General features: G+C 35.7%; 1 protein-coding gene across 5 annotated transcripts in view; it reads left to right on the forward strand.

The window, feature by feature from the left end:
• PWWP2A (PWWP domain containing 2A) overlaps positions 1-4,267 on the forward strand; it is a 37,249-nt gene extending 32,982 nt beyond the window's left edge. The window contains exons 3-5 of one of the 5 annotated variants that reach the window (XM_074212496.1): positions 8-128; positions 2,089-2,131; positions 3,564-4,267. In XM_074212496.1, coding sequence (XP_074068597.1) covers positions 8-128; positions 2,089-2,131; positions 3,564-3,641 — 242 coding nt within the window. In that variant the 3' untranslated portion in view covers positions 3,642-4,267. Of the gene's footprint in view, positions 1-7; positions 129-2,088; positions 2,132-3,563 lie in introns of those variants that run through there. The other 4 variants (XM_074212497.1, XM_074212500.1, XM_074212495.1 and 1 more) reach the window with 4 other exon arrangements.
• The last annotated feature ends 12,137 nt before the right edge of the window (positions 4,268-16,404 follow it).

The raw sequence follows: 16,404 nt of genomic DNA on the forward strand, positions 1-16,404 counted from the left end.
ACCATAGGTCTCAACAAATGGCAGCATATTACATCATACAGTGACGAGTCCTGCTGCTCCCTTACAGTGTCTGACAGACCACTGTGGATTCAGATTGGGAGCATTGAAGTTAACAGTGAAACGGGCAGGTCTGTCTGTTTTAAGCCCTGCCCCAAAATGAAGGGGGCTTCATATCATCACTTAATCATTCCCCAAATAGTCTAGGGTAGAGTTGATGAATTCATCAGTTATTTTTCTTGTTTTCATTGACACTGGTACCTCTGTACCTCATGTAGATTTTAGACTGATAAAAGTCTACTTGAGGCTAGCTGCCTTGCTCAGAGAATAAGACTGGAGTCTTTGTGTGTGTGCTTTTGAAAATTTGGACTTTGTTTTTGTTGGTTTGCAGGACCTTATGTCATATAATCATAATGAATAACAGTGGAGTCCTAGTTCAACTCTCTAAAATGCCATTTTATTTTTTATTTTAATTTGATATTCTTTATATCACTACAGGTTTTGCTTTCTTTGGTTGTTTGCTTGAATTACTTGTGCATATTCTTGGTCATTTGTCTTTGGAAGTCTACATAAAAGGGATAGAATCTGAGAGGGTGGCAAAGGGTAATGGTTAAAATCTAGTTTTTAATTTTACTTTATTAAATGTTTTTGTTGTAATCTAGTTTGTATATTTTATTTTATTAAATGAGACACCTGATAAATGACTGAAAGGTTTTGGTGCAAGAGATTAGTTCTTACTTTGTTAGGCTAACTTTAGGCTCTTGCTTTGGTAGGAAAGGTTTTTGAATTTAATTGTTGTCCTAAGATTTGGATATGCTTTGTATACTTGCTTACTTTCTGGAATTTTTGAGAAGCTTTTTAAGAGTATCACCTTATTGGAAGTATAAAATCATATTGGCTCTAATTGTAAGAAGATGAATTGGAACATCCTGGATCAAGTGTGATCCATATAAGGTGGCTTTTAGGTGATTTGTTTGGTCTAGAATGAATAAGCTTGTTTAGTTGTTCCAAAATAGTATTAACTGCATGAATCTTTTGCACTCAGTTCCTTCAACTGAATTTGAAACCAAATGGTTCATGAAGAAAATAGTCACTGAGAAACACATGGGAAGAACTTGTGTGTTTATATGTGTGTGTGTGTGTGTGTGTGTGTGTGTGTGTGTATGCACAACTGGATGTGGTGCAATTTTTAAGCAAAATGGGGGCACTGGAAATCACTAGCTTTGTGGATGTTATCATGACTTGTTAATGTGATTTAAGCATGACATTTAACTTCATTGTATTGTTTTTCCATTTATTATAAAGAAAAAATAGGGGCGGCTAGGTGGCGCAGTGGATGAAGCACCAGCACTGGAGTCAGGAGTACCTGGGTTCAAATCCGGTCTCAGACACTTAATAATTACCTAGCTGTGTGGCCTTGGGCAAGCCACTTAACCCCATTTGCCTTGCAAAAACAACAACAACAAAAAAAAGTTTTCTAGGCCTCGTGAGACATTTGAACCTAAGGTCTATATGAATAAAAGACTATTAGCATTATAATTATAATAATAAAGCATGCATCTACATTCCTAAAATTGTGACTTGTGTGTCAAGGGACAAAAATCTTTTGAATTGTCCTACTAATATATTTTTTCAGAAGAAGTTATTTGTTACATGCTATCTATGAACTTAGCTTCCAGAAATAATACTACGACCAAAAAGGAGTAGTCCTTTTGAGTGGGTTGGATCTATTGATTAAACTTGGACCCAATACTTCATAGTATGCAGAAACATATTTCTCATTAGCTGGGTAGAAAATGATGCAGGGTGCTATGTAATATTTCTCTCATGGTAGCCTTATTTTTTACAGGCCTTGAGCCAGCAAACGGATGAAGCACAAGGCCCCTGTTGCGTGTTAGCAGTAACATCAAGCAATCTGGCAAATAGTAGAAATGATAAATCAGTTTTAAAACTTTTGAAATATAATATTGTGGGGATGTTTTTAAATCCTATGTACCATGTCTAGTTTATTTTTCTTAGGTAGCAGTAAATGTCATTTAATTTGTTAGAAAATATGCTTCAAAATTCTCTTTCTTTCTCTTGGACCTTCAGTTTTGGAGCTCAGCTTTGTGTGGATCATCGTATCCTGGAAGGGGTAATGATATAGCAATAATTCCCTTAAATATCTAATTTCTTATGTTACTGTCTTGACTTCAGTCGTCATTATTCTATATTATATAAAGAGAACCATTCAGTGACCATAATAGTTTTTTGAGGAAATATTATAAATACTCATGCTGTATTTTTTTTTCTCCCATGGGGATGAGGTGGGATAGAGATAACATTTAGGCATTCTAGTGAGATCTATGAGAAAAAGCTACTTCTGATAGGGATGGTTTACCACATCAGCATAAGGTATACACATGCTTATGCTATGTGCTTTTGTATTTGTTATAGTCAAAGGTTCTCTGTTTCAGTGGATATCTTTGCTGGGATAAAATGCCTACAAATTAATGAAGATGAAAACAAAGTAGCTAAAGGCAGTTAGCTTGCTTTCTAGATTTATCTATGTATTCTCAGTCTTGGCATTAGAAGATAATATAATTAGATGGTGATGCTTCTAAGTATGTTATTGTATGTTGCAAGAGATTGCGAAGCAAGCTGCTATCCTTTCTCTACATCACTCACACAAGGATCCTTTAATTTTTAGCTGATTTTATGGAGGCTTTTGTCATTTGTTGCTCTGCTTTTAAGATTTATGGCTAGTCTTTTTAAATAAAAATTCAATGAATATCACCATCCAACAATTGTGTACTGATTGCCAATTATTGCTGCACTTAAGGGTTGATGTGTTGCTTTTGCTTCCCAGAAGTACCAAGTAGTTGAGGATGTCTATTGTATTTAATATCTTTTATATCTTGTTATGTGTGTATGTATGTATGTATGTATATTAATGTACATAAATATATTTTTAAAAGATAAATATTGGTAAATATATGTGTACAAAGCTGGTATACACAATATTTATATGAAATAGATGCTCAGGCCTATAGGAGGTCCTGTTATGTATTTTATATTGTTATATATTTAATACATAAGAGTAGGATGAATTCCCTTTTAAAAATATTTAGATAATATTTGAACAAAAATTTTGCATTCAAAATTTTCAATGATAGCTAATAATAGTGGCTTTTAATAAGCAAAAATTTATGTAAAATGCATTTTAACATTGGAAAATAGAATATTTGCTGACTATGTTGACATAAAAAGTCTACTGCAGGAACAAATATTTTAGTTGTTTGGTTAGATGCCCAGTAGAAAGACGAAGTTTAAAGGTGCAACTTGAGTATTTGTTTTGTCTTTGTTGATATCTTTTGTTTAGCAATGTATGTTCTTTTTATCAGATGTGTTTTGAGTTTAATGTAAAACTTAGACACTTGAAGTTTAACTGAACACACTCATTGGTTTTATAAATTAGATGACATTAACCTGGGTTGTTGGAGTTAAAATAGAGTTAAATCTTGAATTAAGTAGGACTTTGTTTTTAAATAAATTTATAATTATTTTTTCTTTTTACTCTTTTTCAGCACAAAGACATTAACAGCAGGCTGGATTCCTGGAACTCATTACACTGCCACAAGAGAATACTAGCTCTTCAGGACTGAAAGAAATTAGTGACTGATTTTTTTTTCCTTTTTTACATCTTTAACAAGAAGTAAATATTAAGAGCTGTGACTAAAACAAATCCAATGTACCTGAAAGGGGTACTTGTAAATTGTAAATTGTTTCTATTATATTCCCTGAAGAAATGGTATTGGGAATATTTGATAAAACTTTTTGCAATAAATAATGCATGAGATGAGGAGGAAAATGATATGAAGTGCACACACAAGGACTAATTTGAATTTTAAGTCTGAAGAAAAACTGACAGAATTTCTTTTGTTTGTGAAGTTCTTATCAGTCCATTTAGATGTAAATCCCTGAAGATCAAGACATGGGATATTGGCAAAAACTGTTAGACTTTTGTTTTTCATTTTCAACTTTCTTTGATTTTGTTACATTTTGTGTTTCCTCCAATGCTTATGTTAATGAAGATATGAGCAAATGGTGCTTCTAAAAGTACTTGAAGCTGTAAGTCGGTTTAGCCAAGACCAAGGTTTCCTAGTAGAGAGATAATGATCAACTTTACATCTCCTGGGAATTCCTCCCCCCTTTCTCCAAAGCAGGGATGTAGCATTCTAAATAGAAAGGTTTGTGTGTTAAAAAATATTAAAAACTTATTTATTTGCCACCAGTATTTAACATTTTGTGCACCTTTTAACAATTAAATACCTTTTTAATCCAAATTATGAATAGGAGTAAGGAGATGGTTTTTCTCACTGGTGAGAATTAGTATTTGGGAATTAAAATGTGTACAGAATTAATTTCTGTTTTTCTGAAGGGATTTGATGATTTTACCTAGTTTGGAGAAAAATCTACTTTTTCTAGGTTTTGGAGAAGATATATCTGGAGAGAACATCTTTTGGGAAGAAGTCTTTCCATTCTAAATGCAAGAAAAATTCCTACTAGCTTCAGTGGGAGTTAAGCCTCTTGGAAGACTGCAATAATGGACCCATAGTGATAGCTTCAAACCTTTCATGCATGGAGCATGAATCCCTCATGATAATGATCATAATTATTTGCTTTTTGGGGGGAGGTAAGTATGTAGATGGAAATCCATTTCCATCTCCCTTCCCTTTTTGTTGAAGAAGTAAAACATAATAAACTATTAGAATAACCAGATGGACCTATTAGAGGTACTAAATTTCTAAATCAATTTTATATTTAATGGTGCCATACTTTATAATAAACGTGAAATTTTTTTAGTGGTAATATCAAATTATTTTTAAAACCAGAAAGAGAATCTGTAGCACCTACTTATATACACATGTACACATATAAATAAATAAATAAATAATATATATATATATTTAAAACCCATTTCATTTAAAGCAACATATCAGATAACTGAGCATTTAGCTCAAATTACTTAAATTTCATAATCTATTATAAATCTGGAAATTGATTCTTTTTGGTCCATGTGGCATTACCTTTAAATAATGCCCAGATGCTCGGGAATGAATATCTAAGGTTCTGGATGAGTTCTGGAGCATTTATTTTTGCATCTCAAATAAGGTGTGTCCAGTTTTTTGCTTCTGGAAAGCTTAGAGATTATAAAATAAAAAATTTTTTTGAATTTTTGCCCTAGTTCTGGCCTCCTGGATATTTTCTCCTATTACAAAAGTATCCATTTTGATATAATGGAAGGTAAGCTCAGGGCCTGGAACAGCAGGAATGTTAAATAATACAAATGAAGTACCCTGATTAAATCATGCACATTTTAGGAAGACAACCTTGCAGTGTATTTTCCTACCTGCTTAACTTCAGGTGGTCTTGTTCTCTCACCAGCACTAACCAATAGCACCCATTACTGGGGCTGTATCTGACTCCTGCAATTCTTTCACACAGGCAGAACTCTTGGGGATTTGATGGAGTTTGACTTATATGGAGACTGTAAAATCATGGTTTTTAATGGAGAATAAGGATTCTTGATTGGGGCTTGGGGGGGATGAACAAATAATAAGAAAAAAAACTGACAAATTAGATAATGAACACAAATTTTTATAATGATCAGTTACTGAAGCTGTTTTAATACAAATCAGATTTTCATTTTCTTTAAAAATGAAATTCAATGATATTTAAAATGTAGTTGTACTATATTGTTGGTTTTTGCTTTCTTTGCTTTAGTTGCTTAATATTTAAGCTTTATTTCATGCTAACTTTTATCTGTATTTTAAATGGTCACATGCATCACCTCTTGTTTGCTCAGAGTTTAATGTTAAAGAATGTCATGTAACATTTATTCCAATAAAGTCTTGAATTTTTTTATATTTAAAAATTAAAATAAATGGTTTTCTTTTGAAATTTCCTTGTTTTTTTAAAAGCACATTCAAGTATGAAAGAATCTTGAGATTGATCTTTAAGGAAGTTGAAGACTAGAAATATACCTTATAACTACAGACATCTTGGGTTTTATGTAAATTTCCATTATGCAAATTCTACTTAAAGAATTCTGAAAGAAATCCATCACCATGCTAACTATATTATATAGTGCTATGCTTTCTTTCCACTCCTGCTCTTTGACCCTTCCTCCCCACCCCCCCCAAAAAAAGACACCTAAAAGAAAAAATCTTTTAAAAAAGAATCTCCTAAAAACATCACTTGTACAAAAGTATTCATAGTAGCCCTGTTTGTGGTGGCAAAGAATTGGAAATCAAGTGAATGTCCTTCATTTGGGGAATGGCTTCACAAACTGTATCTGTATGTCATAGAATACTATTGTTCTGTTAGAAACCAGGAGGGATGGGAATCCAGGGAAGCCTGGAGGGATTTGTATGAACTGATGCTAATAAGCAAGATGAACAGAACCAGAAAAATATTGTACACTTTTTTTTAGGGTTTTTTTTTTTTTTTTTTTGGCAAGGCAAATGGGGTTAAGTTGCTTGCCCAAGGCCACACAGCTTGGTAATAAGTGTCTGAAGCTGGATTTGAACTCAGGTACTCCTGACTCCAGGGCTGGTGCTCTATCCACTGCACCACCTAGCTGCCCCCATTGTACACTCTTAACAGCAACATGAGGATGATGATCAACCTTGATGGACTTGCTCAATCCATCAGTGCAACAATAAGGCACAATTGGGATATCTGTGATGGAGAATACCATCTGTTTCCAGGGAAAGAATTGTAGAGTTTGAACAAAGAATAAAAACTATTGTCTTTAACTTTTAAAACAATTATCTTATATAATGTTCCTATCTCTTACTTTTTTTTCCCCTTAAGGCTATGATTTCTCTCTCATCACATTCAACTTAGATCATTGTATACCATGGAAACAATGTAAAGACTAACAGACTGCTTTCTATTGGGGGGAGGGAAGCAAGATTAGGGGAAAAATTGTAAAACTCAAAATAAATTCTTAAAAAAAAAAAGACCCTCCAAGAGAAAGCAGAATGACCCTCCATTGCCAATGGGTAGGTTGGCTTAAGACCTCCAGCCTGAAAGAGGAGACCTTTGCTATCTACTCTGTCCAGCCTCCTGGGTGTCTGCCCTCTGTCTATACTGAGGATGCTATGCTCAGGTATTGCATGTTTGTCTCTGGATCCTGTGTTTGCCTGTCTCCTCTTATCTGTCTAGCCCCCATGTGTCAGCTCATGCTTTTCCTCTTGTTTCTGGCCAGGGTCCACACACAACTGGCTTTGGCCATGGAACCATGTACCAGTTCCCTTTCTGCCTCCTCTCTCCCATTCTGAGAGCAAATTTGCATTACATAATATGTAGATTCATTCACTCATATATAAAATGAGAACTGCAGCAAAAATGTTCAAAACTTTTGAGCTGAAAGGAGCCTTAGAGATTATCTGGTTCAGAGGTGTCACAAATCCTTTGGACAAGCTGATCAGTAGACCCCTTCAAATCATATTTTTAAATTCATAGAACTAAGTAGAATTACAAAGAAAACCAAGTATACTGAAATTTACATCAAAATAGCCCCCCCCCAAGTTAATGGATCTTGATTATGAACTGAAGATCTAGTTGAACCCTCTTAGAGATATGGTAATAAAGCCCAGAGAAGGGATCATTTTACCATTGAGATGGAGTGTTTGAAACAGGAAAAAACTGCAAGTTCTATAAGTTTCTTAATTCAACCTTCCTTTTTGATGGATAGGATATATCCATCAGAGCTGTATAAATTGAGAGATTTCTCTACTTGTTAAAATTCTGTTTTGTTTCGGAATGTAACTGATGATACTTTGTAGATAACTTCCTTTGTCCATAAGTATTAAATGTCTATTATTGCCAAGCTCTATGGTAACCAATTACATGTAGAGATAATTCTTAACAAACATTTAAGAACTCTTGAATGTTGAAAATTATCTCTACAGGTAATTGGAAAAAGTTAAAAAAAAAGATTAAATAAGCTAGTGTATGAAAAATAAGCACATTGCAACTTACGTATTACATCAATGTCACCACATTATTAACTTCAGGTAGAATAAGCATTCTTTTTCACTAGAAATGTCTTTCACTTTTGAAGAAGACCACAACATCAGGGAGATGATGCCATGACAAGCACATTGAATTGGATTTGAGTGAGGTAATGTTGTGCTAAGTCACCAGACCCACTTTTTCCTCTAGAGTCATTTGGACTGGAGATGGCCGTGAGATGGTTGTGGATATGAGGCAATCAGGGTTAAGTGACTTCCCAAGATCACACAGTAAGTGTCTGAGGTCAAAATTGAACTCAGGTCCTCTTGTCTTTTTTTTTTTTCCCTTTAGCAAGGCAATGGGGTTAAATGGCTTGCCCAAGGCTAGGTAATTATTAAGTATCTGAGGCTACATTTGAACTCAGGTACTCCTGACTCCAGGGCCAGTACTCTATCCACTGCGCCACCTAGCTGCTCCGAGGTTAAATGACTTTTTCTGAGATCACACAGTAAGTAGTAAAACCAACATTCTTTTCACTAGTTTTTGGATAAATTTGTTGCAGTGTAATCTTTCATGCTTTTTTAAGATGAGTAAATTGAGGTAGAAAAAGGTAACTGCAGATTCTTGATTCATTTTGTAATGTTAATCTTTAATAAAATAAATGAGATCTGTAAAATGTTCATCATAATAGGCATATATATTATTTCCACATGTACTTGGAAAATTAGATTTAAAGTATCATGCATACAGTTGATTTTTTTTAATGCTATTCCTCAGTCAGTTGAAATGACAGGAATAGTTTTGTTATCTGCCTTTGAATGTTGTATTTATATCACTTTGTCCCTAGGCAGAGATTTCTCTATTAGTGGTAAAAATTCTCTGCTGATGTAAAAATTCTGCTTCATTCTATTTTATATTTGATTATTAGAGTTCTCAAATGTCTTATAATCTGTATTATCTTCCAGAGCCTAACATTTTAAAATAAAAATTTTAAAAGTCAATACTACCTATAGAGGAGGGGTTCTTAAAACTGCTATTTGTAACCCTTTTTTGGAATTTTTTTGTTTTGCTTTGGGAGGGATAGTATTCTTTATATAAGTCCTTCCAAGTTCTTTTAGCATTGCCGAGAAAAAAGTCATTCACAGCTGATCATCCTACAACATTGCTATTATTTTATATGTAGTATACTTCCCATTGCTCATACAAGCTTTTTACTGATAGCATCCTGTTCATTTCTTATAACAGAATAGTGGCTCATCTTAATCACATACCACAATTTGTTCAGCTATTTCCCAAATGATGGGCATCCTTTCAATTTCCAGTTTCGTTGCCACCAGAAAAGAACTGCTATAAATATCCTTCTTTTTTCTTTTCTTTTTGGGGGGTAAATTTTAAAATTTATTTTAAACTTAAATGGAAAACAAAAGAAAAAATAAATATTGCTATGTACATAGAATATAAAAATAAATTTCTTTATCAAGAAAACCTAGATAATAAATAACATACATTGCTTTTAATGCTTCCCAGTTTTGCTTTCTTGTAGGTTTTCTTTTGTTCTCTGCTGTGCCCCTTTTACTTTATTTTTTCCTCTTTCTTACCTCTTCCCCTATCATAAATAAGGTTATAATTAAGCACGGATAATATATATATATATATATATATATACATACACATGCATATACATATACATATGTATAGGTATACACATTAATATACATACATCTAAAATCTATACTAATGCTTATTTCCACTTGTTATCTGCTTCTCTGAAAGTGAAAAGCATCTTTTATAAAGCCAAGTCCGTGTTTTTCTCATCATTTCATACAACACAGTAATATACCTTTTTTTGCATTTCTTCTATTCTTGGATACATATTTTATTTGTACAAGAAAGTTTTTTTTAATTTATTTTTTATTCTCATTTTGTACAAATTTTTTTTACATTAATAAAATATTCTTGTTTACAAGTAAACAAAATACCCCTGCCCCCATGAATATAGATAGACTTGCTTGGGTGAAAAAAGTAAAGGGGAAAGAAAAAAATTAAAATAAAAAAATAATAGTAATAATTGTAGGTATGGCCAGGTGGCACAATGGATGAAGCACCAGCCCTGGAGCCATGAGCATCCAAGCCCACATCCAGCCCCGTAGACCCAACAATCACCCAGCCGTGTGACATGCAAGCCACCCGATCCCCACTGCCCTGCAAAAACCAAAAAGAAGAAAAAAAAGACCCAAAATAAAATAAAATAAAATAATAATAATAGTAGGGGTGGCTGGGTGGCAGACAGAGCATTGGCCCTTGAGCCAGGAGCACCTGGGTCCAAATCCGGCCCCAGACACCCAAAGATCACCCTGCTATATGGCCCCAGGCAGGCCACCCAGCCCCACTTGCCCTGCACCCTCCCCCAAATAATAATAACAAAAAATGTGCTTCAGTCTTTGTTCCAACACCAACAACTCTGTCATAGGTGGATCACATTCTTTATGATAAGTCTATCACAAAAGTTACTTCCATATTTTTCCAACGTTGCCATTGCTGATCGCAACTCTCTCCTTTCTTATTTCTCCACTACCATGTACTATATTTTCTCTCTCCTTTCACTCTGACTCTGCTATAGGGTCACTGAGTGGCGCAGCAGACAGATCCCTGGTCCTGGGGCCAAGAAGCCCTAAGCCCCCATACCACCCCTTAGACCCAGAATCCACCTGACCCTATGGTCCTGGGCAGGCCATCCAATCCCAGCCCCTTGCAAGACGTAAAAAAAGAAAATGTGTTATATCTGACCACTGTCCCACCATGGTCTAACCTCTCCTCCTTTATTCACATCCCCACCCCTTCCCCCTGCTCCCCCTCCTTCTTATTCCAGTTGTCTATACCCCATTGAGTATATTTGCTGTTTCCTTTCCTAGCCATCTCTGATGAGAGCAAAGGTTCCCTCATTCCCCCTTGCCTCCCCACTTCCGTATCATTGCAATAGCTCATTGTAATAAAAAAAAATCTTATTATGTGAAATGGCTTGGACTATTCCCCCTCTCCTTTTTCTTTCTCCCATTCCATTTCCCTTTTTTTCTTATTGACTCCATTTTTACACCATATTTTATCTTTGAATTCAGCTTTCTCCTGTGCTTCAACTATAAAAGCTCCCTCTACCTGCTCTATTAACTGAGATGGTTCATATGAATATTATCAGTATCATTTTTCTATACATGCAGTTCATCCTCATTAAGTCCCTCATAATTCCCCCCTCTCCTCCAATCTCCATGCTTCACCTGAGTCCTGTATCTGAAGATCAAACCTTCTGTTCAGCACTGATCCTTTCAAACAGGAACATTTGAAATTCCCCTGGTTCATTGAAAATCCATCTTTTTCCCTGGAAGAGGACATTCGGCCTTGCTGGGTAGTTCATTCTTGGCTGCATTCTAAGCTCTTTTGCCTTCCGGTATATTATATTCCAAGCCCTATGAGCTTCCAATGTAGTTGCTGCTAAGTCCTGTGTGATCCTGACTGCAGCTCCATGATATTTGAACTGTGTCCTTCTGGCTGCTTGTAATATTTTCTCTTTGACTTGGGAGTTCTGGAACTTGGCTATAATATTCCTGGGGGTTGGTTTTTTGGGATCTCTTTCTCGGGGGGGGGATTGGTGGATTCTCTCCATTTGCCCTCTGCTTCTAGAATATCAGGGCAATTTTCCTGTAGTAATTCTTTGAAAATGATGTCAAGGCTCTTTTCCTGATCATGACTTTCAGGTATTCCAATAATTTTTAAATTATCTTTCCTAAGTCTGTTTTCCATATTGTTTTTTCAATGAGATATTTCACATTTTCTTCTAATTTTTCATTTTTTTGGTTTTAAAGTATTGATTCCTGATTTCTGGTAAATTCATCAATCTCCCTGAATTCTATTCTGTCTGAAGGATTTGTTCTCAGAGAGCATTCTTCTCCTCAATAACTTTTTGAACTGTTTTATCCATTTGACCTAAGCTGGTTTTTAGCATGTTATTTCTTCAGCATTTTTTTGGATTTCCTTGACTAAGCTGCTGACTTCATTTTCATGTTTTTACTGCATCTCTCTCCTTCCTTTTCCCAGTTTTTCTTCTAACTCCCTCATTTGATTTTCAAAGTCTTTTTTGAGCTCTGTCATAGCCTGAGCCCAATTTATGTTTTTCTTGGAGTCTTTAGATGCAGGAGCTTGTGCTTCCTCATCTTCAGACTGAGTATTTTGATCCTTCTTGGGCTCATTTGCAAAATATTTCTCAATGGTCTTCCTCTTGTTTTTTTGCTTGCTCATTTTCCCAGCCTAAGCCTGTTTTTTGGGGTGCTTCCTGAGCTTTTGGGACACTCCCACAAGGGTCTCAGTGTGTGAGGCTCAGTCCTCCCTCCTGGTCTGTGAATGACCATAAGCGCCCCCCCTCTGCAACGGGGCTGAGGTGGGGGGGCCCTGCTGTTCTGTGGGGGGGCCTAGACTGGGATCAGGATCTAAATGTGGTCAGAGCCCCAGAGTCCTGTTCCAGGGGCAGAGGACAGAGCTTGGCAGTCTCTGTTCACTTCCCTCCCTCAGCTCAATGGGCTCATGCCCTCGGGGCTCCTGCTACCCGGCTCCACCTGCTTTGGTTTCCAGGTCTGGGCTGCTGACTGTGTGCCCTGAGGGCTGGGCTCCACGTGCTCGCTCTGGCAGAGGTCCCCCCCCCCCCCCCCCCCCCGCTGTTCCCCCACTTTGTGCTCAGTGCTCCCTGGGGTGCAGCTCAGGAGACTCCCCAGCTGCTGTGAGCCGTGGCTCCCAGCGCCCTGGGGCTGCCTCCAGGAGGCTGAAGTTCTTTTGCTCTGGCGGGCCACCCCTCTGGTGGGCCGCCCCTCCGACCCCGGGGAGCAGAGCCTTTCTGCTCTTTTCCAGGTTACCTTGAGTAGGAGAACTGCCTCACTGGGTCCCTCTGTGGGTTCTGTGTCTCGAAAGTTTAGTTAGAGTCCTTAGCTTATGAGTTTTTATCAGAGAGCTCCTAAGACTCCATCCCTTTATGTCGCCATCTTGGCTCCGCCCCCCTCAAGTCACAAGAAAATTTTAATATGAAATTATAAAAATTACCCATTTTACACTTCAGTAATGGTCTCACCTTGGAATAGAATTTAAGGTCTGATACTACTGAATCTGCTTCATTTACAACTTTTCCCCCCTGTTTTTCTTTGAAATTTCTGACCTTTTGTTTTTCCAGATGAACTTTGTTATATTTTCTAATTCAAGTAGATTTTTTATAAGTAATTTAATTGGAACAGCATTGAATAAATAGATTAGTTTTACAAAAAAGGGCAGCTAGGTGGCATAATGGATAAAGCATTGGCCTTGGAGTCAGGAGGACAGGAGTTTGAATCTGACCTCCGACACTTTACTCTCACTATCTGAGTAATCTTGGGTTAGTCACTTAACCTTGATGCCTCACATCCAGGATCATTTCCAGTTGTTTTGCTTCATTTCTGACCACTGGACCCAGATGGTTCTGGAGGAGAAAGTGAGACTGGTGACTGCACAGCACCCCCTCACTCAAATCCAGTTCTCATACTGGTCATAGTATCACCACCCTGATGTTGTCTTCTTTGAAAATGAAGGACAAACAGTAGTTAAATAAAATTATCATTTTTTATTATACCATTTTACTTATCAATGAACAATGAATATTACTTCAGTTACTTAGATCTGACTTTAATTTTTTTGTTTTGTTTCTAATTTAAATATTTTATTTATTTTTTCCAACACTATGCTATGATAGTTTTCAATTTTTTGCGAGTTTTTGAGTTTTACATTTTTCAGCCTTCCTCCCTTCCCTCTCCCTTTCCCCTGATGGAAAGCAATCTAATATAAGCTCTACATGTAGAAGCAAAGTATATTTTATTTTAATCATATTAATCATGCTGTAAAAGAAGATTCAAATCCAAATGGAAGAAAAGAACATCAGAGAGAAAAAAAATGATGTAAGACAACTTTTTTTTTGGTTGTTTCAAATATGGTTAAATGACTTGCCCAATGTCAGTTAAATAATTATTAAGTGTCTGAGATCATATTTGAGCTCAGGTCTTCCTGACTCCAGGGCTGGTGCTCTATCCACTGTGCCACCTAGCTGCCCCTGATCTGACTTTATTTGTACAAAGAATGTTATATATTGCTGTTTATGTAGTTCTTGTGCTTGTTTTGACAGGTATATTCTCATGTATTTTTATTCTGTGTTTTAAAGGGCCTAAAAACAATATAGAATAATATTGTTGACACAGAACAGTTTATCCTATTTTCTCTTTTGATTAAATCTAATTTAGCTTTAACTTTATTTGAGATCATGATTACTAGCCTTTTTTTTTTACATAATAAATTCCACTTCTGCCTTTTTATTTTAATCTTTGTGTATATCTCTTATTTTAATAGTGTTTTCTGAAAAGCAACATTTTGTTGAATTCAAATTTTTAGTCTGCTATCCATTTCCATTTTATGGATAAATTCATCCCATTTATATTCTAAGCTACTTGTGTATTTTCCTCCTAGTTTTCCTCACTATTCTTACCCATTTATCCCTTACTTCTTTGCTTCCTACTAGTTACTACTTTGCCCTCTTATTTCTTAATCTACCCTCCCCTTCAAGGTTCCCTCCCTTATCCTCTGCTTAACCCTATTTTGGAAATTTTTATTAAAATTTTGATATTTAAAAAATACTTTTTCATCCTAGATCCATTTTTTCAATTTTATATGTTAATCTTCTTACCTCCCCCCCCCAGTTGAAAACATGACAAAAACACAACCCAGTACAAATATATATAGTTGAACAAAATAAATTTCTACATTGGCCATGTCCAAAAAAGTGTTTATCTCATTTTGCATTCTGAGTCCTCCTCTCTATGAGGAAGTAGGTAATATGTATGTTTCATCAGTAGGCCTCTGGAATCCAAGGTGATCATTATACAGATAAAAAAATTTCAACAAATAGTATTTATTCACATTTTTATACCATAACTTGTTCATCCATTCCCCAAATTTGTGAGTATATCCTCAAATTCCCATTCTTTGTCACCTCAAAAAGAGCTAAAAATATATTTTTTTTAGGTTTTGTTTTTTTTTTTGCAAGGCAACCAGGGTTAAGTGGCTTGCCCAAGGCCACACAGCTAGGTAATTATTAAGTATCTTAGACCGGATTTGAACCCAGGTACTCCTGACTCCAGGGCCGGTGCTTTATCCACTACGCCACCTAGCGACCCTATAAATATTTTTATACATCTTTAAGAGTTTGTTTTTCTTAGAATTAATCCCTCCCTTCTAATTCTTCTGCTCCTATTCTTCCCTTTCCCTCCTCTTTAACTGTTGAATGAAATGTATTTCTGTATCCAATTATATGTGTGTGTGTGTGTGTGTGTGTGTAAATTCTTTCTAATTTCGATCATCTCAGATGAGAGTGAGGTTCAAATGACAGTTTCCCTCCTAGCCCCTTCCTTGTTTGTATAGATTTTTTGCGTATATTGACTATATGAGATAATTACCCCTAATCTCCTTTCTCTTCCTCCACCTCAAAATGCACTCTTTTTCCCTTTTCATCTTAATTTCCATTAAAATCATCAAGACGTAATAGAACTATTCCCAGGTCTAATTGGACTCCCTTTATGAACTCTTATTTATGATAGGGTTCAGAGGTAAAGCACATATCATATCTCTATATTTGAATGTAAGCAGTTTATCTTCTTTGGTTCATTCATATTTACTTTTTTTTTTTTAGGTTTTTTGGCAAGGCAATGGGGTTAAGTGGTTTGCCCAAGGCCACACCGCTAGGTAATTATTAAGTGTCTGAGGCCAGATTTGAACTCAGGTCCTCCTGAGTCAATGATGTTTACCTTTTATATTTATCTTTATTCCTGTATTTGCATTTCAAAGTTTCTCCATAATTCTGATCTTTTCATCAGAAGTGCTTGGAAGCTCTATATTTCATTAAAGGTCCATTTTCCCCATAGTTTTCATTATACTTAGTTTAGCTGGATAATATATTATCTTTTGGAATATTGTATTCCTTACGGATGGCTGTCATGTAAGATCCTGACTGTGGTTCCTTGTTACTTGAATTCTTTCTTTGCCTGCATATATTATTTTTTTTCCTTTGGATTAGATGTCCTGGATTTTTACTAGGATGTTCCTGGGAGTCTTACTTTTGGAATTTCTTTCAGGAGGAAACTGTTGGATCCTGTTTCTACTTTGCTCTCTGGTTCTAGAAGATGTGAGTAGTTTCCTTTCAACAGTTCTGCACCAGGCTCATTTTTCGATCAAGCTGTTGGCATATTACAATGATTTTTTTTCTCTTTGGTCAGTTTTCCAAGTCAGTTGTTTTTGCTGTGAGATACTTAAAATTTTCTTACATTTTTTTCTAAATTGATCTTTTTCCAA

The sequence above is a fragment of the Macrotis lagotis genome, chromosome 1, assembly GCF_037893015.1.
Source record: "Macrotis lagotis isolate mMagLag1 chromosome 1, bilby.v1.9.chrom.fasta, whole genome shotgun sequence".
Classification (NCBI taxonomy): domain Eukaryota; kingdom Metazoa; phylum Chordata; class Mammalia; order Peramelemorphia; family Peramelidae; genus Macrotis; species Macrotis lagotis.